Genomic DNA, 27,498 nt, shown 5'->3' with positions numbered 1-27,498 from the left:
CCTACCATAAGAGAAGACGTTGCCACTTTCGTCAATGCCTGCCCCGTGTGCTGCCAGGGCAAATCTTCTCACCTCCGCCCTCAAGGACTCCTTCATCCTTTACCTGTTCCCCACAGACCCTGGTCCCATATCTCATTGGACTTTATTACTGGACTTCCTCCATCCCATGGCAATACTACTATCCTAGTCATAATCGACAGGTTTTCAAAGGCGGCCAGGTTCGTCCCTCTGACTAAGTTACCTTCTGCCAAGGAAACGGCTGAGTTGGTAATTAATCATGTGTTCCGAGTCTTCGGCATTCCTCAAGATGTGGTTTCTGACAGAGGTCCCCAGTTCGCCTCAAGGTTTTGGAAGGCCTTCTGCCAACTCATGGGGGCTTCTGCCAGTCTATCTTCAGGGTATCATCCGGAGTCCAACGGCCAAACAGAGAGGATGAATCAAGAGCTGGAAACCACCCTCCGATGTATGACTCGTGACAACCCGTCCACATGGTCATCCTTTATTGTTTGGGCCGAATACGCGCACAACACCTTGCGCTCCTCCTCCACTGGTATGTCCCCGCACGAGTGTCAGTTTGGCTATGCTCCTCCATTGTTCCCGGACCAGGAGGCAGAAGTCAGAGTGCCTTCAGCCTTGAGGTTCGTCAGACGCTGTCGGCTTATGTGGAGGAAGACCCGTCTTAATCTGATGCGTTCCTCACAGAGGTATCAACAACAAGCCAATAGACGTCGCCGTCCCGGGCCTACCCTGCGCCCCGGCCAGAGAGTCTGGCTTTCCACAAGAGACTTACCTCTACGGGTGGAGTCTCGCAAGCTGTCCCAAAAATACATCGGTCCCTTCAAGGTTGCCAGGAGAGTTAACCCAGTTTCTTATCGCCTACACTTACCCAGATCCCTTAAGATTAATCCCACATTTCATGTGTCATTGTTAAAACCTGTTGTTTTTTCTCCCCTTGTCCCGGCAGACAGACCTCCCCCTCCGCCTCGTGTCATTGGAGGCCAGCCGGCTTATACCGTCCACCGGATACTGGATTCCCGCCGGGTGCAGCGGTCCTGGCAGTATCTGGTGGACTGGGAAGGCTACGGTCCTGAGGAGCGCTCCTGGGTTCCTGCCAAAGACATCCTGGACCCTGACCTCATTCGTCAGTTCAGGGTCCTCCACCCTGAGAGAGCTGGTAGGAACGTCAGGAGCCGTTCCTAGGGGGGATTCTGTCAGGATTTGGCCAGGGTTGTTCCGGGTTTTTGTCAGTAGATGTCCCCATTGTGCTTTTTGTCCCTGTGTTTTTCCCTTGATCCCCATTATTGTTTGCACCTGTGTCTCGTTTCCCCTGATTGTATTTAAACCCTTTGTTTCCCTCAGTTCTGTGCTCTGTGTTTGTATGTTAGCACCCTGCCCTAGTGTTCTGTGTGCTCTTGTCGATTCCGGGTGACGTTCTTGTGGTATTCTGTTTTTTGTTTTTGTTTATTTTTGGTGAGTTTCTTTTGAGTTCTTTTGTGTTTTACCTACCACCTTTTGGATTTGCCATTTTTGTATTTTAGGATTTTTTCTTTATTAAATACACCATCTTAAGTACTGCTGTCTCTGCCTCATCTTCTGGGTTCTGCTGTCTATTCGTGGCTCAGTTGGTTAAGTGACTGTTTCTCACTCCGGAGACCCAGGTTCGAAACCGGGTCCTGACAGAGTCAGGTGATTTTCGTTGTCTCTGATTGGGAACCATATTTAGGCAGCCATATTCTTTGTGTGTTTCGTGGGTGATTGTCCTTAGTGTCCTTGTTCCTGTCTCTTTGTTAGTTAACACTAGTATAGGCTTTTCGGTTTTTGTTACGTTCTTTTTGTTTTGTAGTATTTGTATTGATTTGTGTTTTACGTTATTTTTCATTAAACATGGATCGTAATCTACACGCTTCATTTTGGTCCGACTCTCCTTCGCCTACAGAAAACCGTTACAGCGAGTTAGTCATGTCTGCATACATTTTACATATCGGTGGCCCCAGGATGTATCCAATCAGAACTTACTGCTGACTACAGATCATTCAGATGACAGACAGCATGTTGACATCCCAACCACAATGACAATCTGTGTACTTGTTCTGAGAAAGGCATCCATCGCTTGTGTTTGTTTACCAGGTTTTTATCCTGGCTACTGACTGAGCAGACCTAGCTTATTTATGATGGTGACTCCAATATGGCCACCCAGGTGGAAGTTTGGAAGCACCTGTTGTGAATAAACAAGCCAGACACGCACTACTCCCACCTGGCTCTGCTGCAAAACCAATGGGGTGGTAACAACACACTGTTCCCTGGACTTGGACAAGGGTTTCAAAATCACCTGGCAGGTGCTCAGAAGAGAGCAATGACAGAGTATTAGGGAACCCATTTCACTTTCAGTGTTTCCAATAACACCAGAATAATGGGAATGAGTTCCAATATAAGACAAAGGTGAGCTCAAGCTAGACAGAAATATGGCAAGTGGTACCGATGCACCAAGTCTGGAACCAACAGGACCCTGAACAGCATCTACCCCCAAGCCATAAGACTGATAAATAGTTAGTGAGAGAGTTGATATTTGCATCGACCCTTTTTGCGCTAACTCTTTTGCAGTGTACCCAATAGTATCCGGTTGTCATACTTGAGTAAAAGTAAAGATACCTAAATAGAAAATGACTCAAGTAAAAGTGCAAGTCACCCAGTAAAATATTACTTGAGTTAAAGTCTAAAAGCATTTGGTTGTAAATATACTTCAGTATCAAAAGTAAAGGTATAAATCATTTCAAATTCCTTATATTAAGCAAACCAGATTTTCATGTATTTTTTATTTACGGATAGCCAGGGGCACACTCCAACACTCAGACATAATTTATAAAGGAAGCATTTTGTGTTTAGTAAGTCTGCCAGATCAGAGGCAGTAAGGATGACCTGGGATGTTCTCTTGATAAGTGCAGGAATTGGACCATTTCCCTGTCCTGCTAAGCATTCAACATGTACTTTTAGTTGTCAGGGAAAATGTATGGTGGGAAAAGTACATTATTGTCTTTAGGAATGTAGTGGAGTAAAAGTTGTCAAAATTATAAATAGTAAAGGAAAGTACAGATACCACAAAAAAACTACTCAAGTAGTACACTAAAAGTAATTTTTGTTCAGTACTTTAGACCACTGCTGTTTTGACTCATCACATTCGCTATTGCTAATATTTATTATCTATCCTGTTGCCTAGTGACTTTATACCTACCTCTATGTACATATCCTACTGCAATTACCCCATACCCCTATACATCGACTCAGCACTGGTACCCCATGTATATAGCCAAGTTATTGTTACTCATTGTGTTTATTCCTTGTGTTATTATTTTTCTATTATTTCTCTTTTTTCATCTCTGGGAAAGCCCTGTAAGTCAGCATTTCACTGTTAGTCTGCACCTGTTGTTTACGAAGCATGTGACTAAAAACATTTGATTTGATGAAACTTATGTTATGCCCATGTGTAATATTGTTTATTTAACCTGTAGGAAAAAGGAAGCTTTTGGTTCTACTTGAAAAGGCTATGTTACAGATGTAGGATCTTAATCTGATCGTCATGTTGCAGGAGAATCTTCCTTTAATGCAGCACATTTATAGGTCATGAACAGTCAAAATCCTGTTTTTCATTAAATTGGATGATATTTGAAGGAAACCAGATCAAAGTATGGTAAGAATAGTATGGAAAATGACTGTTGCTTCCCCTCCCACATGTCAATCACATGGCATGATTAAGGGGACAAGGTGACATCCCCTTAACTCTCATTTTAAAACACCAACGGTAACATGATATTCTCTTACCTAATTTAAATAAGTACTGCCTCGTAACCAACATCGGTGAAGGTGTGTTTGCAGAGGGGCGAGGATTACAGTGGGGAGAACAAGTATTTGATACACTGCCGATTTTGCAGGTTTTCCTACTTACAAAGTATCTAGAGGTTTGTAATTTTTATCATAGGGACAATTCAACTGTGAGAGACGGAATCTAAAACAAAAATCGAGAAAATCACATTGTATGATTTTTAAGTAACTAATTAGCATTTTATTGCATGACATAAGTATTTGATCACCTACCAACCAGTAAGAATTCCGGCTCTCACAGACCTGTTAGTTTTTCTTTAAGAATCCCTCCTGTTCTCCACTCATTACCTGTATTAACTGCACCTGTTTGAACTCGTTACCTGTATACCTGTATAAAAGACACATGTTCACAAACTCAATCAAACAGACTCCCACCTCTCCACAATGGCCAAGACCAGAGAGCTGTGTAAGGACATCAGGGATACAATTGTAGACCTGCACAAGGCTGGGATGGGCTACAGGACAATAGGCAAGCAGCTTGGTGAGAAGGCAACAACTGTTGGCACAATTATTAGAAAATGGAAGAAGATCAAGATGACGGTCAATCATCCTCGGTCTGGGGCTCCATGCAAGATCTCACCTCATGGGGCATCAATGATCATGAGGAAGGTGAGGGATCAGCCAAGAACTACACAGCAGGACCTGGTCAATGACCTGAAGAGAGCTGGGACCACAGTCTCAAAGAAAACCATTAGTTACACACTACGCACGCAAGGTCCCCCTGCTCAAGCCAGCGCATGTCCAGGCCCGTCTGAAGTTTGCCAATGACCATCTGGATGATCCAGAGGAGGAATGGGAGAAGGTCATGTGATCTGATGAGACAAAAAGAGCTTTTTGGTCTAAACTCCACTCGCCGTGTTTGGAGGAAGAAGGATGAGTACAACCCCAAGAACACCATCCCAACTGTGAAGCATGGAGGTGGAAACATCATTCTTTGGGGATCCTTTTCTGCAAATGGAACAGGACGACGACGATGATCGTCGTTGGTGGTGGAATTCGACCAAGATGCAGCTTGGGGTAGATTAATCATACTCCTTAATGATAACCAGAAAAACAAGAAAGAGAACCAATTAAACATACAGCCTTGTAGGGCTCAACAGCAACAATACAAGGACAATATCCCATAACATAGGTGGGAAAAAAGGCTACCCAAGTATGATTCCCAATCAGAGACAACGATAGACAGCTTCCTCTGATTGGGAACCACACGCGGCCAAAAACAAAGAAATACAACACATAGAATGCCCACGCAAATCACACGCTGACCAAACCAAATAGAGAGCCTTTTTATGTCTCTAAGGTCAGGGCGTGAAACCCCGCCCACTCAGCCTGTCTTTTCAAACTTCCTGGTAGTTAGCCATGTAAAAAAGTACTTTTCAGAATGACTGTTCAGGACCTATAAAATGTGTTGTGTATTTGAGTTTTAAAAAGGCTTCTGAAGTTTGTAATTTGCACTCTGAAATTTCAGACTCCGTTTTCCCTTAAGAAAAATGTATCAACCCTACAAAAATGTCCATGAATTAGAATCCACATAATAATTCACATTTCCTGTTGCTGCAGGATTATTTTCTTGCGGTAGCAAACAGGCTTAAGATCCTACATCTGTATGACATTCGGTTCTTCTCTACCTTTACTAAAGCATTCCTGAACACAATTGAAAGACATAATTGGAGAACAGACATTCAGTACTTAGATTGCACACAAGTGGACTTTATTTAACTTATTATGTGACTTCTGAAGATAATTGGTTGCACCAGATCTTATTTGGGGGCTTCATAGCAAAGGGGGTGAAAACACATGCACGCATCACTTTTCCATTTTTTATTTTAAGTTATTTTTTTCATTTCACTTCACCACCAATTTGGACTATTTTGTGTATGTCCATTACATGAAATCCAAATAAAAATCCATTTAAATTACAGATTGTAATGCAACAAAATAGGAAAAATGCAAAAATCCAAACAATACACTGTGAACCCGCCATTTGATGAATGAAAAGATCTGTTACAAAACATCAAAAACTGTCATGAGATTTGGTGATTGTCATTAGACTTACACTCTTGTAGCCTGAATTAATTGATGTTTGCTGACAAATATTAAAAAAAAATGTAAAACGTAAAGTTGGGACACCTGAAAAGGGGCTGAAATATGGAAAGTGCAGCCACATGGAAATACATGGTTTAAACCATGACAGAGAGGTGGGGGTGTTTGTTTTGGAATACGCTATTCTTTTCATATTTAGCAATGTGGCAGTTAATAACAGCATTTTAAGAATAGTGAAATTAGCATTATTTAGTGCCTCCCCAATAGATTGACTTTTGTTGCGTTTAATGGGGCTAATTTCTCATTCAGGGGGTTGAACCCCCGACCCTCCCCGGACATAATTTGCTCTCTTGTCTGTCCGATTAGTAGTTTAAAAAATATACACTGAGTGTACAAAACATTACAAACACCTTCCTAATAAGCGTTCCACAGAGATGCTGCAGTCATGTTGACTGCAATGTTTCCCACAATTGTTTCAAGTTGGCTAGATGTCCTTTGGGTGAAGGACCTTTCTTGATACACATGAGAAACTGTTGAGAGTGAAAAGTCCAACAGCATTTCAGTTCTTGACACACTCAAACTGGTGCGCCTGGGGCCTACTACCATTCCCATTTCAAAGACACTTTTTTCTTGCCTATTCACCCACTGAATTGCACACATACACAATCCATGTCTCAGTTGTCTCAAGGCTTAAAAATCGCTCTCTAACGTGTCTCCTCCCCTTCATCTACACTGAATGAAGTGGATTTAACAGGTGACATCAAGAAGGGATCATAGCTTTCACCTGGATTCACCTGGTCAGTCGGTCATGAAAAGAGCATGTATTCCTAATATTTTGTACACTCAAGTGTAGGTTAGAGTGCATATATTTCTTCATTAGAAAATAGAAAATTAAATGGTTTCTTACAGAAGGTAATCCTGGTTTTTAAGTCATATAGTCAACATGCGTCTGAAATACTGTCAACATCAGACATATCAGTTGGAATAAAGCAGAAAAACAGAGTAGTGGATTACCGGAGGGTAGAACCAGTTCACATTGGGGACAGCTTACCTTGATAATACAGTTGAAGTCAGAAGTTTACATACAGCTTAGCAAAATACATTTAATCTCAGTTTTTCACAATTCCTGACATTTAATCATCGTAAAAATTTGCTGTCTTAGGTCAAGTAGGATCATCACTTTATTTTAAGATGTGAAATGTCAGAATAATAGTAGAGAGAATGATTTATTTCAGCTTTTATTTCTTTCATCACATTCTCAGTGGGTCAGAAGTTTACATACTCTCAATTGGTATTTGGTAGCATTGCCTATAAATTGTTTAACTTGGGTCAAACGTTTCGGGTAGCCTTCCACAAGCTTCCCACAATAAATTGGGTGAATATTGGCCCATTCCTCCTGACAGAGCTAGTGTGACTGAGTCAGGTTTGTAGGCCTGACTCAATATAGGACTAATTTTACTGTGTAAATAGATACTTTTGTACCTGTTTCCTCCAGCATCTTCACAAGGGCCTTTGCTTTTGTTCTGGGATTGATTTGCACTTTTCGCACCAAAGTGCGTTCATCTCTAGGAGACAGAACGCGTCTCCTTCCTGAGCGGTTTGATGGCTCCGTGGTCCTATGGTGTTTATACTTGCGTACTATTGTTTGTGCAGATGAACTTGGTACCTTCAGGCATTTGGAAATTGCTCCCAAAGATGAACCAGACTTGTGGAGGTCTACCATTTCTTGGCTGATTTCTTTTGATTTTACCATGATGTCAAGCAAAGAGGCACTGAGTTTGAAGGTAGACCTTGAAATACATCCACAGGTACAACTCCAATTGACTCAAATTATGTAAATTAGCCAATCAGAAGCTTCTAAAGCCTTGACATCATTTTCTGTAACTTCCCAAGCTGTTTAAAGGCACAGTTAACTTAGTGTATGTAAACTTCTGACCCACTGGAATTGTGATACAGTGAATTATACGTGAAATAATCTGTCTGTTAATTAACAATTGTTGGAAAAATTACTTGTATAATGCACAAAGAAGATGTCCTAACCGATTTGCCAAAACTATAGTTTGTCAACAAGAAATTTGTGGAGAAGTTGAAAAACGAGGTTTGATGACTCCAACCTAAGTGTATGTAAACTTCTGACTTCAACTGTATGTAACCTCAGGAGATTTCTATGTGCAAGCAAAATGAGTAAAGAATGTGAAGAGATTTGAACCCCTTAGAGCCTTTGAATTTTAGGTAACATACAAATATACAGTATTTCAAAAATGATTTGATAAAATGTATTAACCCATAGAAAAGCATTGAATAACAGATTATTACATGGAAAAATACAGTGCATTCGGAAAGCATTCAGACCCCTTGATTTTTTCCACATTTTGTTATGTTACAGCATTATTATAAAACTGATGAAATATTTTTCCCCTCATCAATCTGCACACAATACCCAATAATGACAAAGAAAAAAGTTTTTCAAAACTTTTGCAAATGTATTAAAAATAAAACCCAGAAATTTGACATTTACATCAGTGAAATCTAAAATTTAAGTGTAAGTATATAAGTATTCAGACCCTTTACTCAGTACTTTGTTGAAGCACTTTTGGCAGCGATTACAGCCTTGATTACAGCTGCTACAAGCTTGGTACACCTGTATTTCCGGAGTTTCTCCCATTTTTCTCTGCAGATCCTCTCAAGCTCTGTCAGGTTGGATGGAGAGCGTCACTGCACTGCTATTTTCAGGGGCTCTCAGAGATGTTCGATCGGGATCATGTCCGGGCTCTGGCTGGGCCACTCAAGGACATTCAGAGACTTGTCCCGAAGCTACTCCTGCATTGTCTTGGCTGTGTGCTAAGGGGTGTTGTCCTGATGGAATGTGAATCATTGTCCCAGTCTGAGGTCCTAAGCGCTCTGGAGTAGGTTTTCATCAAGGATCTCTCAGTACTTTGATCTGTTCATTTTTCCCTCGATCCTGACTAGTCTCCCAGTCTCTGGCGCTGAAAAACATCCCCACAGAATGATGCTGCCACTACCATGCTTCACAGTAGGGATGGTGTCAGGTTTTGTCCAGGCGTGATGCTTGGCATTCAGGTCAATCTTTGTTTCATCAGACCAGAGAATCTTGTCGGTGACACTTGTGTGGGTCGTAGAGCAAAACAGAGAACACCATCGTGTTTGTGTGTAGGCCAAACTGTTCGGACAATACAGACGTGTTTTTGTGAGAAGACCGATTATCTCATTGTCTAACAAACACCGCTGTAGCTCTGCCACCTTTCACCGCAGATGCGGAAAGACAACATTGTCAGATGCAATGGATTGAGACTCAGCCCATGCAATAAATATGCCCTAGCTTGAACAGACCGATTTTTATAGGTCATTTTTATTATGCTAATTCGATTTTGAAAGGGTGCAGACATCGACTCTGGGGTCTTGCCTAAATGTACAGGTATCTGGCAAAGGGTGTTGAGCCACCTCGAGCCACCAGAACAGCTTCACTGTGCCTTGGCATAGACTCAACAAGTGTCTGGAAATCTATTGGAGGGATGTGACACCATTCCTCCACGAGAAATTCCATCATTTGGTGTTTTGTAGAAGGTGGTGGAAAAAGCTGTCTTGGACACCGCTCCAGAATCTCCCATACGTGTTCAATTGGGTTGAGATCTGGTGACTGAGTCACACACACACACACACACACACACACACACACACACACACACACACACACACACACACAAACACCCACACACCCACACACCCTTTAAACCCCTCTTTCAAAGTCACTGAGATCTCTTCTTCTAGCTATGGTAACCAAACTAGTCGGTAACGGGCATTTTTATAAACAACACTAAGCTTGATGGGATGTTAATTGCTTAATTAGCTCAGGAACCACACCTGTGTGGAAGCACCTGCTTTCAATATACTTTGTATCCCTCATTTACTCAAGTGTTTCCTTTATTTTGGCAGTTACCTGTAGTGTATGGCTTCCAATATTCTGTAGGTACTTTGTGCTTCCCATGTTTCCTTTAAATGTACCTCCGTTAAAATATTTTCAGTGTTGCTCACAGCATTTGGGTTGTGGTGCAGAATAAGTTGTGTGCATAAGCACATAACAAACAAGTGCCCTTAAAAAATATGTAAGCAGTGAGCATAGAAATGCATTAAAAACAAAACAACGAAGACGAACGGTGACCTTACAGTGCAGTCAAGCTGTCATATTATGGAAGTCAGATTGGTCCCAGGATGCCACTGTCAACTACTGTAGGAGGGCAGGAATGATAAAGTCACATCAGATGATGTCACCCATGGATGTTCCTGTGGCCAGCATCTTTTTGGGCGGAGAGAGCTTGTCAGAAAACCTCCCAAAACCATTAAACAGTGATAGTGGAGAAAACAAGAGAGAGAAGAAGGAGATAGAGGGACGGAGGTTGACGTTTATTGTCATGAATCTTGCCCTGGAGGCAGCACTGAGCAATTTCGGCTAGATGGGCCAGCTGCAAAGTCCAAATTGGCTATATTGTCAAAATTCATGAAAACAGAAATGAGCTTTAGGTATTAATTTAAGGTTATGGTTAAGCATTAGCGAAATGCTTAAAATCTGATTTTATGACTCTGTGACTGTGTCAGCTCGTGAACACTGCAGGGCTACCTCCAGTACATGAGCCATCCCAATAAATTCCAACCTGCAAGAGGGATGTAGCCATGGAGACTACATGGAGAGCTAAATTCAGGGGGGGGGGGGCATAGAGACGAGACCTGGCTGTCCTGTCATGTCGAATTAGCTTTTCTCCCTCAATCTTTCTCTCAATCAATTATCATCTCTGGTCAGAGGAGCCACTGTCAATATGGAAATGAATGGTGAGGAGAGTGGGGATTTTGTCTGTTTGTGTGTGTGTTTGTGGGTGTGGGTGCCTGCATGAGTGTGTTTGTGTGAAATAAAAATAATGGTTATAAATATGTTGATACGCACATACACACACATCTGTCTCTGTTTACACCATTTATTGAGACACTTGGCCTGCTGTTTGCTAGATTGTTTTAAATAAAGGTCGGTGTTGAGGTTAATGACTATTGTCAGGCCACCATATATCAGGCCAATACTGTCCCTCTAGGTGTGACAGCTCCATTAGCTGCTAAAGTGGCCCACCGTGGAAGGAGCCACATGCCAATATCTCACAGCATACTGTTGTGTGGATGGATAAGGACTTACATTTCTGACACACAGATGACATAAGGTCTGTCATAGTACATCATAACAGTTCATGACCACATGCATTTTGTTTGTGTAAAACTGAGAACTGTTACAGCAGTTGTGATGTGTTGTCCTGCCTTATGGTCACCTAGTAAGGCTGAAGCAGCAGAGTGTGTTTGTGTGCTGCAGATGTGTATGATGGAGGAATTCTCTCCCTCCGATGCTTCTAAGTACTTGATGAGTCTCATCACTTTCTTTGGGCTACGATACGTGGGAGTACATCTGGTGAGCCCTCAAGTCACATTTCAAAACTGTTCTCGATCGCTCGCTCTATTCATTATCCCCTCACTCCCTTTCTCTCTGCCTCTGCCTCTGTCTCTGTCTCTCTCTCTCTCTTGGTCTCTCTCACCTTTTTTCATTTTTTCATATTCTCCCATCCCCTTTGAGAAAGATTTCTCTATCCCTCTATCGCCATTTCTTCCATCTTCCCCACTCCCTTGTTCCTCTCTCCCTATAATGGAGCCATGTGGATGTCCACAGTAGCAGTGGAGAATTAGAGCATGATTTATCACTGGTGCTCTTAGCAGCGCTGTAAATACACGCCACAGATCCAGCCCAGTGTCAAGTGCTTCAGCCTTCTGCTCTACAGAGTCAATCACGCAGGGCCGGGTTACTGAACGGGCACGTTTGGGTTGGGGGCCCCCTGGATAGCATATGAAAACGGCATAAGAAAAAATGTGTAGAATTGCAGGAAATGAGCTTTAAAACTGACACATTTTCTCTCATCCTCTGAGCAAAATGTGAGGATAGCACGAGATGAGCTATAAATCAACAACTTTTTATTTTTGCTCCATGGCAAAATGTGTTGAAATGCAGGAAGTTCTTCAAAAGAAAGGTGGCCCCCCCTGGAGGTAGGTGCCCCAAAGCCCCAAATGCATTAGTCTGGCTCTGTAATCACGGCCATATTAAACTTAGCGCACACTGACCCAGAACCACCCTGGTCTTCACAGTCTCACAACATCACCCCTGGAAGTACTCTAATCATGTTTGCGTTTTGTAAAACCCAGAGGTCTGGGACTCGTGATAATATACTAGGAACACTACAATATGACGGTGATGCGGATGATGATGATGATGATAATGATGATGAGGGAATGATAATGATGCTGATGAGGATGATGATGGTGAGGATGATGAGGATTGTGGGGATGAGGATGGTGAGGATGATGAGGATGTTTGGGATTATTTGGATGATGATGAGGATTGTGGGGAGGATGATAATCAAAAGGAAGGCTTAATGTGTTGGTGGGTTTTGAGATGAAGATATCAAGATATGCTGATCTACAATATCCCTGAATTAGACCACTAATTAAAGTGGCATTCTCCCCATCTACTTGTGCCAAAAACTCTCCATAGGCTTCCAGCGGAATGGACATTTCTTTCATTTCAGCTTTGAGAATGTGGTTTGTATAATGTAAGAGGATAAAGTGTTCTGTGATTGTAATTTCCCAAGTGACATCATTATGACTCTCACATGATGACCAGACCGAACACATTGCATACTGTACGTCTTATTCAATCATTGCAGCCACACTGCTTGCGCTCATCAGCGTGCGTCTGCGTGGCCAGGCGCTAAAATAGAAATTGGTTCTATTTATGACGCTCAACACGCTGCATGTCTGGCCTCTCCAATCTCCTCGTTAGTTTTTAGAAGCATATACCCACATGCCATGTCCTCTGTGGTTTTTGGGAGCATATACCCACGTGGGTGATTGAAAGATGAACTGAGGTCCACACTCCAGTTGGTTGTGGTAATGCACCTAAAGTTGGTTGCCAACCATCATATAAAGTCCAAAATAAGAAGGAGCCTGAAGGAAGGAGGAAAGATGACTAAAAACTAATTTGGTTTACTGTTTTATCTGTGGATTAGTTGTCGGAGTAGAGGACCTTGTGCATTTCAGGTAAAATAACAACCCAATGTTTATATCCCGGACAAATAAGCTAGTAACAGCAAGAAAGCTAGCTAAATTGCCATATATGTTTAATGCTTTTTGCCCAAATTAATATAATTGGTTCTTTGTTTTGATATTTCAACCTGCGTGTCCTGATCGCGTCTGGTGCGGGTGGACAAAATCAACGTGCGCATTTGGTCTGGTCAGCATGTCAGAGCCACCAAAAGTGCAGACAACTAAGCATCAACATTCCCAAACCTACACAAAAAAATGTAAAAGCAATGTACTTTGATTGGTAAAAGCAATCAATAATATATTTCTGTGTGTCAGTGTACCTCTGATGATCTTTGTTGATTTAGGAAGATTTATTGAGATTATTGTAATGTGAACTATTCTCATAACCATTGTGTTTGCAAATATACTGAACAAAAATAACACTGTCTGTATTAAAGCCCTTTTGTGGGGAAAAACTCATTCTGTTTGGCTGGGCCTGGCTTCGTCATGTCAAAACCGCAGATTAGGGCCTAATGATATTTATTTAAATAGACTGATTTCCTCATATGAACTGTAACTCAGTTATATGGTTGACTTTGTTGCATGTTGCGTTTCTATTTTTGTTCAGTACAGTTCAGCATCTGAGCTCATTGCACCGTAGTGAACATTATCTCAACCTGTTTTGGTTTCTTTATTTGTTTTCCTTTATTGTAGTTACCTTTTGCATTATTCATGTCATTCAGTGGCTAAACTTTATGGAAGTTTGCAGTGAATTATGATAATATCTTGTGTGTGTGTGTGTGTGTGTGTGTGTGTGTGTGTGTGTGTGTGTGTGTGTGTGTGTGTGTGTGTGTGTGTGTGTGTGTGTGTGTGTGTGTGTGTGTGTGTGTGTGTGTGTGTGTGTGTGTGTGTGTGTGAGAGAGAGAGAGAGAGAGAGAGAGAGTACATCTCCATGTTAGGAAAGATGAGATCTATATCCAAAAGTCAATATGATTTATCTCACTATAACACAATTCAGAGGTTGCAAAAATGCTTTACCCTGAGGTGACCCCTATAAATCTAAATGGAATACAAAAGGCAGAGTTTGAAGCCACAGTCCATTGATTGACTTTAGGGTGTGTAAACTTGAGCTCCATGTTCCCGCTTTTTAAATGAAGTTGTAATGGGAAAATAAAGACAAGCACAAGCAGACGCTTTGGCCCCTGGAAAACTTGTTCACATAGTGACCAAAGGCAAGAAAAATGGCCTTTGTTTCAACCCAGATCTTAATCACTTAATGGCAGAAATGAATCAATGGTGATAATTAATCACTTGTTGCCTCTAGTACTCGCTTAGCTCTTGTTATCGTATGGCTCTGAAATCCCAGCGTGTGGGAAAAAATCTAACAAAATGGATCAAGTCAATCCCAATGTTCAAGGGTTAACCTGGGACTGACAGAACGTTGGCATATCACAGGTGATTGCAATTATGTCAAACCCACCAGATGCATTTGTATTTACAGCCGGTTTAATTTGTAGCTGTCTGTGAATGAGCTGAGATCGGCTCAAGCTGCCAGCCAGTGAGTGGCATTTGTATTGCTGGCAGGCCTTTGCCTGTCTTTCTTTCTTCCATTCCCCCTCTCTTTGAATGCCAATGAGACAAGCCTGTAAGGCCTGCCCGCACACCCTGGCCTTTGACTGAAGTGAAATCAATCAGGCCTTCAATCGCTCTCTAAAGGACCATTATCCAACCTTCTCTCCTTGTCTAACAGGCTATGCCTATCTGTCTGTGTGTTTTCTGTCTGTGTGTTGTCTGTCTGTCTAATACCTTACAGTTCCCTCTCTCTTCTCCATTTACACTGTATCCAGTTGACAAGAAACAAAGCAAGGACATTGTGGAATTCTGGTTTTGAAGTTCTTTTGGGATAAAAGACTCCTAAACATGAAGAAATAAAGTTTCAAATCAGGTGGTTCAGAAAGGTTCTGACAAAGTCACATTGATATGTCCTCTCGTTAATATCCCTATGTGTAACATGTAGTAGATGTCTGGGGAGCATTTTCCGTTGTGGAATTGAACAATTACTCGTTTGGCATTAAACACTTGGCTTACACTAGGGTTTCCTTGTCTCCATAGATCCCTCAGATCAGCTATGCATCCACGGCACCCGAGCTGAGTGACAACACACGCTACGACTTCTTCTCCCGTGTGGTGCCACCGGACTCCTACCAAGCACAGGCCATGCTGGACATCGTCACGGCGATGGGCTGGAACTATGTGTCGACCCTGGCCTCGGAGGGGAATTACGGCGAAAGTGGCGTGGAGGCTTTTGTCCAGATCTCCAGAGAGTCTGGTAGGTGTGATGGGGCTCTTTTTACTGGCACAACATTTCTACTCACAGGCTTTTACTGAAACGCTGATGAAAATATTTTTATTTCTCCAGCTAGATATAGCTGATAATTGTGGGCTGTTTTTGTGACGCTATGCTGAAGGATAAACAAATGCAATTGAATCCAAAAGTCTCTTTCCCTGCCAATATACAGCAACAGTTTTATTCTACTAAGAACAATTGCTTGATTTGGGATGTATGAGAAAAATCTAAAATGTATTGTGAAACTTGAATTGTGCTGAAAGGAAGGTGTGTTCCCTTGTTTGGGAGATGTGCATTGTTGGTCAGCGTTTTACGCTCTGCCTGCATGCATTGCCCCAATGTTTGACTCAAACACTGTCTTGCCTAGTTTGGCTGAGTGCACCTCAGCATTTGCTGTCTCAACAGCAGGGGATACCTTGAAGGTTCACATGTCAAGTCGCTGAATGTCAAAATGGACTACCAGGGGACAGTCTAAGACAAAAAACACAGAGAGCATCTCTGATTCTCTTTTAGTCTTGCTTGTTCTTTGCTTGGAGAGACATTAGGCATTAGGGTATGAGGCATTAGGGTATGGCTTCTCCCATTCACCAATCAAAATGTATTTACAACTAGCAATTATTAAAACTTGGTTACATTACGCACCAGAATAATTGATTGCTCCACAATTTTATTGATGCATCAGAGGGTATGGGAAGGGGGTGGAACATTTCAAAGTGGTCTGTGAACATTTGTATTGTGTTGATAAATTAATATAGAGATAAGAAATGTCATTGATTCTCAGCATAATCACCAGCAAATTCACAGATGTATTTTTCTAGGGTCTGTTTCATAATCAAACTCAGTTCTCTCCAAGCCCTCTGATTAAAGTATTATGGCAGCTTTCGTCAGGGTGGACAAAAGGCCACACATTCATTATATTGTAATTACTGAATATAAATTAATCAGCTGTAACATGTATGTGTGAGATTAACAGAATGTGTGCGCATTAGCCTGGGCCTATTATAAAGGAGCTGTATCTCTGGCTAGCATGGGAGCAGGGGAGCACCAACCTAATCCTTGAGGGCCGCGGTTCAGCTCTCCGTGGCACTTAATGGATCAATTAGAGTCATCGATTGGCTTGAGAGTCCACCCACCTGTTTTCTTGGGTCAGAATCAGATGCTGAGTTCACAGATACTGAGTGCAGAGTAATGTTACACCAGTGGTTCTCAAACCTCTCCTCGGGGACCCCAGATATTTAAAGATTTTGGTGTAGCCCTGAACTACCTGATTCACTAGTTGACAAGTTGAATCAGGTGCGTTAGCTCTGGAATAAATAAAATACATGGAACGATTGGACAACCACTGTGTTACACAGCGCAGGCAGAAATGTAATAAGAAGAATGGACATACCACTCTGTAGTGCATAGTGCAGGGTGGAATGCTGACTTTAATGTAGCAGTTGACATCCTCTGGTCTCACATCAGGCTGCCTGTCCTGTGCTTCTACTCTCCCCCTGAACATTCAGGAGAGTCCAGGGCAGAATGGAAGAGTGGAAAACAAGTGGTGCTCGTTCCATACAGAACCCTCTACAGAGGGTTCTACTTGGAACCAAAAAAGGGTTCTACCTGGATCCAAAAAGGGTTCTACCTGGAACCAAAAAGGGTTCTCCTATGGGGACAGCCAAAGAACCCTTTTGGAACCCTTTTTCCTAAGATTGTATATCTTGTGTTTTGTTCGCCCTGAAATAGGTTGGAGGGATTTTCCTGTATGAGAGTCTCCCTTTGGGTCTGTCAACAGTTCCAGATTTCCAGCTGCAGCCCTAGAGCGGGTTTGGGTTAATCCCAAATAAATACAGAGTTTAACAAGCATCCAATTAGCAACTAAACCATCACCATATAACAGAAAAACATCAATACCAGCTTTACAATGACACCTATAGCTCTTCCACCAATAGAAGTAAGCATAGCAATCTCATTTCACTCCTGGCTAAGCACCCAAAAATAATTGATGATAATATGCTGCGGGCTAATTCACCATTAATAGACATGCTGCTAACTTCCTACATTCAATTACATGTGATACCCATCTTTTTCTCTTAGGCGGTAAAATGCTGAGCGAGCCTACAAAACTGTAAATAATTCCAAGTGAATTGTGAGTCCGAATAAACAAGTGATGATGTGCATCTATTTATCAAAGCGTGTTAGCTTGATTGGCATGCACTAAGTGTGGTGACCCAGTCCATCACAGCAACCCCCTGCACACCATCACTGTAATGCCTGCTCAGCCAGGTGTCCTTGCCGAAGCAATGTAATCTCTATGTAAATGGTGTAAGCAAGCAACAGTAATCATGAGAAATGGCTGCAATATTTCCTTTAAAGGTGTGGATTAATAATGACGAGGTGCATGGAGACGGTCTCTTGAACAGCAGGGAAGAGCAGCAGTACCTCCCTGTGTATATTGTTCTCTATAATGAATGTGTTTTTTTAACGTTGTTCTTCTCCTTTCAACACATGTAAATGGCATCATTTAGAGATATGACATTCATAGCTCTGCAAGTTAAGTCATCTGTGATTTATCGTATATTGTATCATCTGTAGTTAACCGTATATTGTGTCATATGTGATTAATTGTGTATGGTATCGTCTGTGATTAAACCTTTACGACCTGAGATTCACAGCATGAGGATGAGGTGCCGGTGGGTTGGATGCCTTTTGCTGTTCTTGGTGTTGAAGGAGATATCTTGCTGGGATATCTTACTTCCCAAATACAGATGTGCCAAGCTTATATCGTCATACCAAAGAAGACTTGATGCTGTAATTGCTGCCAAAGGTGCTTCAACAAAGTCCTGAGTAAAGAGTCTGAATACTCCATGTTTAATTCATATACAGTATGAACGGTGAGAAGAGTACCAGAAGAGGACTGGCCACCCTGTTGACTGATGGTCTATGGGGAGCAAGTCTAATAACTAGACCAGAGAAGGATCCCAGGAGCAGTGTCACTCTCAGCCCCTCCGGAGCCTGATCTTCATGAAAACAGGGACAGATACCCATACTGTGGCTTTTGGATAGACTTTCGGACAAACAGTGCAGTATTTCGATGTGTTAACTGCCAGGTTAAAGAGCATGTTGGCCTGCACTCACTGTGATGCTGCAGAGAAATACAGTAGAGCTGGACAATGGAGTCTTGGGAGCTCAGTACGTGTTATAAATGATCCATACAGGAAGCTTTCTTGTTTAGCATTAGCAAATGTTGATCAATTATTGAATGTATGTCCATTTTTGTTTCAGATAGGGTCTAGTTTACTATGCCTTCAAATACTAGTATTGCTTCTTCTTTATCCTCAGACAGAATAGAGTGGTGAGGAGGAGTCTGTCCTGAAGTGAATTCACCATACATTTTCAGTATTCAGGGTTCACTCAAATATCCTTTTAAGCTTTGTTTTACTATTGACAGTTACATCTGATTTCAGGATCGTATATCGATTTGCTCTCCTTAAATGTTAGTCATCTAATTTATTTGTTTCAGTCTCTGAATTGTTTAATAAAACTTTTCGCCGCCAGCTCGTTATATTATGGCATAAAAACTACAATCTGTCTCCTGAATTAGCCTAGTGTGCATGTACAACCAGCTATATCCTGTCCCTTCCCTGGCTAAACTAGCTGGCTAGCTGAACTATGCTAGTTTTCGTCCTCATTTCCAAACTTCATAAATACTGCACCCTCAACTTCAGTACTCATTTGCTAGTTATACAACCATGTAACTAAGAAATTAGCTAGAAAGAAACTTGAAAAGTATGTATTGATTTATTGTTTTGTTGAAAAGTCATGTCTGGTTTGACATATCTGACAACGGTGGCAAACGATATCATTGCGTTAAGTTCAGTTTTGAGATCCATTGGCGTCATTGACGTGGGTTAGCTGAAAGTTTCCGACTGGTCTTGGAACGGTGACAAGAGGCAGCCTCTCCCTGCTTGGTTCGATGGGACATGTAGTGATTTTACCAACATAGCCAGATATGTATTTGTATTTTTGTATTTGTATTTATTAGGGATCCCCATTAGATGCTGCCAAGGCAGCAGCTACTTTTCCTGGGGTCCAAACATATTAAAGCACTTACATTACATGTGAATCAACAGATAAAATAGTACATCTGTAATGGTTGTCTTCCTCCTCTGACGAGGAGGAGTAGTAGGAAGGATCGGAGGACTAATGCGCAGCGTGGTAAGTGTTCATGATATTTATTATAACTCAGAACACTAAAGAATAAAACAAGAACAAAATGAAACCGAAACAGTTCTGTCTGGTGCAGACACAAAACAGAAAATAGTCACCCACAACTGAAAAGTGAGAAAACAGGCTACTTAAGTATGGTTCTCAGTCAGGGACAACGGTTGACAGCTGCCTCTGATTGAGAACCATACCAGGCCAAACACAGAAATCCCAAATCATAGAAAAAAGAACATAGACTGCCCACCCCAACTCACGCCCTGACCATACTAAAACAAAGACAAAACAAAGGAACTAAGGTCAGAACGTGACAACATTATATAACAGTATTACACTACTACATACAGTTGAAGTCAGAAGTTTACATACACTTAGGTTGGAGTCATTAAAACACATTTTGCAACCACTCCACAAATTACTTCTTTAACAAACTATAGTTTTTGGCAAGTCGGTTAGGACATCCACTTTGCCCATGACACAAGTCATTTTTCCAACAATTGTTCACAGACAGATTATTTCACTTATTCACTGTATTACAATTCCAGTGGGTCAGGAGTTTATATACACCAAGTTGACAATTTAAAGTTAAACAATTTAAAGACAATGCTACCAAATACTAATTGAGTGTATGTAAACTTCTTATCTACTGGGAATGTGATGAAAGAAATAAAAAGCTGAAATAAATCATTCTTTCTACTATTATTCCGACATTTCACATTCTTACAATAAATTGGTGATCCTACCTGACCTGAGACAGGACATTTTTTACTAGGATTAAATGTCAGGAATTGTGAAAAACTGAGTTTAAATGTATTTGGCTAAGGTGTATGTAAACGTCCGACTTCAACTGTATATACAATACATAATGTTTAATACCACCATACAACAATATCACAACGTATGCATATACGTGTCTGTACCTTTGTATGTGTCTTCACAGTCCCCGTTGTTCCATACGGTGTATCTTTACCTGTTTTTTTAATCTGATTCTACTGCTGGCATGGCTCTTTGTAGTACTGTGTGCCTCCCATAGTATGTTCTGGACTTGGGGACTGTGACGAGAACTCTAGTGGCATGTCTTGTGGGGTATGCATGGGTGTCCGAGTATTTTAAAGAGACAGCTCGATACATTCAGCTTGCATACATCTCTCTACCACTTTGAGCCATAAGAGATTGACATGCATGTCATTAATGTTAGCTCTATGTGTACTTTTAAGGGCCAGCCGTGCTGCCCTGTTCTGAGCCAACTGCAATTGTTCTATGTCCCTCTTTGTGGCACCTGACCACGCTACTGAACAGTAGTCTAGGTGCAACAAAACTAGGGCCAGTAGGACTTGCCTTGTTGATAGTATTGGTAAGAAGGCAGAGCAAGATATGTTTTGACCATGACACATCAACTTGCTCAATTTCCACATTATTCATTACAAGGTGTAGTTGAGGTTTAGAGTTTAGTGAATGATTTGTCCCAAATACAATGCTTTTCGTTTTGGAAATATTTAGGACTGACTTATTCCCTGGACACAATCTTGTACCCTTACAACCTGTTATGGCTGCAATTCCGATATCGGGATCGATATGACAACTACCAGTGACAATAGAGGGCGCCAAATTCAAACCACAGAAATCTCATAATTACAATTCCTAAAACATATATGTGTCTTATATCATTTTAAAGCTATTCTCATTGTTAATCCCACCAAAGTGTCTGATTTCAAATAGGCTTTTCAGCGAAAGCACTACAAACGATTATGTTAGGTCTCCACCAAACCACAATAAGCACAGCCATTTTCCAGCAAAATATAGCATTCACAAAAAGCATAAATAAAGATAAAATGAATCACTAACCTTGAATTATCTTCATCAGATGACTCTCATAGGACTTCATGTTACACAATACATGCATGTTTTGTTTGATAAAGTTCATATTTATATAAAAAAAACGGAGTTTACATTGGCAATTGGCATTGGCAATTGCATAGCCACATCGTTTCAAAGGAAATGCTCATCATAGGGGCGGCAGGGTAGTGGTTAGAGCGTTGGACGAGTAACCGAAAGGTTGCAAGTTCAAATCCCCGAGCTGACAAGGTACAAATCTGTTGTTCTGCCCCTAAACAGGCAGTTAACCCACTGTTCCTAGGCTGTCATTGAAAATAAGACTTTTTTCTTAACTGACTTGCCCAGTAAAATAAAGGTAAAATGAAAATCATAAATGTAGATGATAATACAAGTTATACACATGGAATTTTAGATATACCTCTCCTTAATGTAACTGCTGTGTCAGATTTAAAAAAAAGTTTACGGAAAAAGCAACCCATGCAATAATCTGAGACGGCACTCAGAACAGTAGCCAAATTAGCTTCCATGTTGGAGTCAACAGATACCAGAAAAATGTTTCCTTACCTTTGATGAACTTCATCAGAATGCAGTCCTAGAAATCCCAGGTCCACAATAAATGCTTGATTTGTTCGAAAATGTCCATTATTTATGTCCAATTAGCTACTTTGGTTAGCGCGTTTGGTAAACAATTCCAAAATCACAAACCGCGTCCACTATAACGTGAAAAAATGTCCAAAGGTTCTGTAACAGTCAGTAGAAACATGTCAAACTATGTACTGAATCAATCTTTAGAATGTTGTTTACATATATCTTGAATAACGTTCCAACCGGAGAATTAGAATGACTTCAGATGAGCGATGGAATGCAGGTCCTTCATCTGTGAACGCGCCTGGTGAAAGCATGGTCCACTCATGTCTTGGTGAATATTTCCTGTGTCAATCGACTCCCCTTCACATTAGAGTCATCAGACAAAGTTCTATTGACTGCTGACATCTAGTGGAAGGCGTAGGAAATGAAAACTCATCCATATCTCACTGTAATTTCAATAAGACCTTGGTTGAAAATCTGCCACCTCCAGAAAAAAAACAGGAAGTGGAATTTCTCAGGTTTTTACCTGCTATTATACTGTTATACTCACAGACATAATTCAAACAGTTTTAGAACCTTCAGAGTGTTTTCTGTCCAATACTAATAATAATATGCAAATATTAGCAACTATGACTGAGGAGCAGGCCATTTGATATGGTCACCTTTCATCCAAGCTACTCAATACTGCCCCTGCAGCCATAAAAAGTTAACCTTTTTTCAACTGACTATCATATTGTTTGATTAAATTTGACTTTATTGATATAATGGGTAATCCAGGAATGTCACGAGTTAATTGACACAAGAAAACTGATCGCAATGGCTGCAATGAATTGCAAAATTACTTCCGGGGACCACGGTGCTCCTCCTCCTCCTTACCACTCTATTCAGAATACATGTAGCACTCATTATAATGCATCATGAATACAAAAACGACTTCAGAAACACTGTGGAGAGAGGCTGACATACTGTAGCATTTTTTCTCTCATCTCATCATAGACCCCCCTGCCACTTGCCTGATTAAAAGTGGGTAATCTAGAAGTCCCTGCCCCGCATCGCTGAGCTAGCTGGCTCTAATCAACTGGGCTCACAATCAATTATCTACACCTGGAACATAACTGCAGGACTCCTGAGGCTTCTCTCCAGACCCGAGGGCCTCGGAGGAACAGCGTATCTCCTCATGTTAAAAGTCGGTAATGAGTATTACACAGTGAAAAATAAACTCCCACAGGATAAATACAGATAGTAACTGGAAACATGTCTCGCTGCCAGGCTGGTTAAAATGATGGCAAACTTTCAAAAGGGGCTGAGTTTCTGACCTCATTGGCAGGGATAAACTGTCATGGATTAGGAACCCATTTACATAATATCATGGAAAATGGAATTTAGTCTCCAGAACCACCTCGTTTGAACTACCATATATTTTATACAGCAGTACCACTAACACCCATGTAAAAAAATAACAAAATGTCTTTAAGAAATCATTTCTAAAGCCTGGTAATCCTATTAGGGTTAGATTAAGTATATTTTCTCCTTGTGTACCTTTGAAGTTTGAAACTTATTTTTGCCAACAGCTCCTACTTCCTTCCCCCCTGTGTTAACACTTTGCCCACCTAGGGTTGGCCCAGTCAAGCTGTTTCCACGGAAACCACTCAGTGTGAAAGATTATGTCATTATTGACACTGCAAAATTGGAAGGAACAACTTCCCCTTGACTGTAGGGGTCAGCAAATCCCAAACATGCTCAGATCATACCAATGAGGTCCAGATGTGTGGATCTGTAGTGGAGTGGTTGTGGAGCAATAGTGCTTTTGGTAGTGGAGCATTAGTTGTTGTGGAAGTGGTAGTTGTAGTGGTGGTGGTAGTGGAGCAGCATTGGTGGTAGTGGTTGTGGTAGTGGTATTGGAGCGGTAGTTGTGGTGGTAATAGGTAATGGATGTGGTAGTGGTTGTGGTTGTGGTAGTGGTTGTGGTAGCGGAGCAGTTGTGGTTGTGGTTTAGGGATTGTGGGAGTGGTTGTAGTAGCAGTAGTGGTTGTGGTAGTTTTTGTGATAATGGAGCAGTAGAGGTTGTGGTAGTGGAGCAGTAGTGGTAGTTGTAGCAGTAGTGGTGGTGGGAGTGAAGAAGTTGTAGTTGTGGTAGTGGAGCGGATATGGTGGTGGCAGGGATTGATATAGTGGTAGTTGTAGCAGTTGTGGTGGTGGTAGTGAAACAGTAGTAAATGTGGTAGTGGTAGTGGAACGGCTGTGGTATTGGTTGTGGTTGTGGTAGTTGAGTGGTAGTGGTTGTGGTAGTGGTGTTGGAAATGGTAGTGGTTGTGGTAGTGGATTGGAAGTGGTAGAGGAGCGGTAGTGGTTGTGGTAGTTGAGCTGTAGTCTTTGTGGTAGTGGAGTGGTTGTGATTGTGGTAGTGGCAGTGGTTCTGGTTATGGTAGTGCTTGTAGTTGTAGTAAAGTGATAGTGGTGGTGGTTGTGGTAGTGGTGTAGTTGTAGTGGAGTGTTTGTGGTAGTGGTTGTGGTTTTGGTGGTGGTTGTGGAGTGGTTGTAGTTGTGATCGTGGTAGTGGAGCAGTTGTGGTAGTTGTAATGTTTATTGTGGTGGATTGGTGGTGATAGTGGAGCGGTGGAGGTTGCGTAGTGGTAGTGTTTGTGGCAGTGGGAGCGGTTGTGGTTGTTGTTGGTGAAGTTGAGCAGTAATGGTTGTGGTGGTAGCGGTTGTGGTAATGTTTGTCGTGGTGGAATGGTGGTGGTAGTGGAGTTGTGGTAGTGGTTGTGGTACTGGGAGCGGTTGTAGTGGGGGAGCGCTAGTGGCAGTGGTTGTTATAGTGGTTAAAACGGAGGATGAGCGGTAGTGGTTGTGGTTGTGGTTGTATTAGTGGTAGTGGAACGGTAGTGGTAGTGGTTGTGGTAGGTGGAGTGCTTGTGGTTGTGATAAGTGGTAGTGGAGCGGTAGTGGTAGGGGTTTTGGTAGTCCTAGTGGTTGTGGTAGTGGAGCGGTGGTGATTGTGGTAGTGGAGCGGTAGTGGTAGTGGTAGTGGAGTGGTAGTGGTAGTGGAGTGGTAGTGGTAGGGTTTTGGTAGTCCTAGTGGTTGTGATTGTGGAACGGTAGTGGTTGTGGAAGCGGTTGTTGTAGTGGTTGTGGTTTTGGTAATGCTGATAGTAGTGAAGTGGCTATAGTAGTATTAGTAGTAAAGTGATAGTGGTGGTGGTTGTGGTAGTGGTGTAGTTGTAGTGGAGTGTTTGTGGTAGTGGTTGTGGTTTTGGTGGTGGTTGTGGAGTGGTTGTAGTTGTGATCGTGGTAGTGGAGCAGTTGTGGTAGTTGTAATGTTTATTGTGGTGGATTGGTGGTGATAGTGGAGCGGTGGAGGTTGCGTAGTGGTAGTGTTTGTGGCAGTGGGAGCGGTTGTGGTTGTTGTTGGTGAAGTTGAGCAGTAATGGTTGTGGTGGTAGCGGTTGTGGTAATGTTTGTCGTGGTGGAATGGTGGTGGTAGTGGAGTTGTGGTAGTGGTTGTGGTACTGGGAGCGGTTGTAGTGGGGGAGCGCTAGTGGCAGTGGTTGTTATAGTGGTTAAAACGGAGGATGAGCGGTAGTGGTTGTGGTTGTGGTTGTATTAGTGGTAGTGGAACGGTAGTGGTAGTGGTTGTGGTAGGTGGAGTGCTTGTGGTTGTGATAAGTGGTAGTGGAGCGGTAGTGGTAGGGGTTTTGGTAGTCCTAGTGGTTGTGGTAGTGGAGCGGTGGTGATTGTGGTAGTGGAGCGGTAGTGGTAGTGGTAGTGGAGTGGTAGTGGTAGTGGAGTGGTAGTGGTAGGGTTTTGGTAGTCCTAGTGGTTGTGATTGTGGAACGGTAGTGGTTGTGGAAGCGGTTGTTGTAGTGGTTGTGGTTTTGGTAATGCTGATAGTAGTGAAGTGGCTATAGTAGTATTAGTGGTTGTGGTAGTTGAGAGCTTGTGGTTGTGGCAGTGGTAATGGTAATGGTAGTGGGAGCGGTAGAGGTTGTGGTTGTTGTAGTGGTTGTAGTAGTGGGGGCGGTTGTGGCTGTGGAAGTGATAGTGGATTGGTAGTGGTTGTGGAGGTGGAGCACTAATTGTAGAGGTTGTGGTGGTGGTTGTGGTTGTGGTAATGTTTGTGCTAGTGGAGTGGTTGTGGTAGGGAAGTTGTGGTGGTTGTGTTACTGGGAGCAGTTTTGGTAGTGGAGTGGTTGTGGTATTGGAGTGGTAGTGGTAGTGATTGTTGTTGTGGTTGTGGTAGTGGTAGTGGATGCGGTAGTGATAGTGGTTGTGGTAGGTGGAGCGATTGTGGTTGTGGTAAGTGGTAGTGGTTGTGGTAGCGGAGCGGTAGTGAATGTGACAGTTCTAGTGGACCGGTAATAGTATTTGTAGTGGAGTGGTGTTGGTTTACATTTACATTTACATTTAAGTCATTTAGCAGACGCTCTTATCCAGAGCAACTTACAAATTGGTGAATTCACCTTCTGACATCAGTGGAACAGTGGAACACTTTACAATAGTGCATCTAAATCATTTAAGGGGGGGGGTGAGAAGGATTGCTTTATCCAATCCTATCCTAAGTTGGTTGTGGTTGTTGTAGTGGAGTGGTAGTGGTAGTGGTTCTATGAGCTGTTGTGGTAGTCTTTGTGGTACTGGTTGTGGTTGTGGTAAGTGGTAGTGCAGCAGTAGTGATAGTGGAGCGGTTGTAGTGGTGGTTTTGGTAGTGGTTGTGGAGTGGTTGTAGTTGTGGTAGTGGAGGGGTTGTGGTGGTGGTAGTGGTAGTGGTAATGTTTATGGCAGTGGATTGGTGGTGATAGTGGAGTGGTGGAGGTTGCATAGTGGTAGTGTTTGTGGTAGTGGGAGCGGGAGCGGTTGTGGTTGTTGTTGGTGTAGTGGAGCAGTAATGGTTGTGGTTGTGGTAATGTTTGTGGTAGTGGAATGGTGGTGGTAGTGGAGTTGTGGTTGTGGTATTGGTTGTGGTACTGGGTAGCGGTTATGATAGATGTAGTGGAGTGATTGTAGTAGTGGTGCACTAATGGCAGTGGTTGTTATAGTGGTTGTGGTAGTGGTAGTGAAATGGAGGTAGAGCGGTAGTGGTTGTGGTAGTGGTTGTATTATTGGTAGTGGAACGGTAGTGGTAGGTGGAGTGGTTGTGATACGTGGTCGTGGAGCGGTAGTGGTTGTGGTAGTGTTGTGGTAGTGGTAGGGGTTTTGGTAGTCCTAGTGGTTGTGGTAGTGGTAGTGGTAGTGGAGCAGCAGAGGTTGTGATTGTGGCATGGTGGTGGTGGTGGTTGTGGTTGTATTTGTAGTGGAGCGGTAGTGGTTGAAGTGGCTATGGTTTTGTTAGTGGAGCATTTGTAGTAGGTGTTGTGTAGTGGTTGTAGTTGTGGTTGTGGTTGTAGTTATGGTAGTGGAGTGGTAGTAGTTGTGGCAGTGGTTGTTATAGTGATTTTGGTAGTTGAGCGTCAGTGGTAGTGGTATTGGTAATGTTTGTAGTA

The 27,498-nt window shown here is 42.2% G+C and overlaps 1 protein-coding gene across 1 annotated transcript in view; it reads left to right on the top strand.

Annotated features, from left to right (window-relative positions):
- Positions 1-27,498, top strand: part of grm8b (glutamate receptor, metabotropic 8b) — a 221,560-nt gene that overhangs the window by 64,892 nt on the left and 129,170 nt on the right. Inside the window, exon 2 of the mRNA XM_064989963.1 lies at positions 15,157-15,373. Coding sequence (XP_064846035.1) covers positions 15,157-15,373 — 217 coding nt within the window. The remainder of the gene's footprint in view (positions 1-15,156; positions 15,374-27,498) is intronic.

This window comes from Oncorhynchus masou, chromosome 15, assembly GCF_036934945.1.
Source record: "Oncorhynchus masou masou isolate Uvic2021 chromosome 15, UVic_Omas_1.1, whole genome shotgun sequence".
NCBI classification, from domain to species: Eukaryota; Metazoa; Chordata; class Actinopteri; order Salmoniformes; family Salmonidae; genus Oncorhynchus; species Oncorhynchus masou.
Note: the sequence above shows the minus strand (reverse complement) of the source record. Positions and strands in the feature narration are given on the sequence as shown.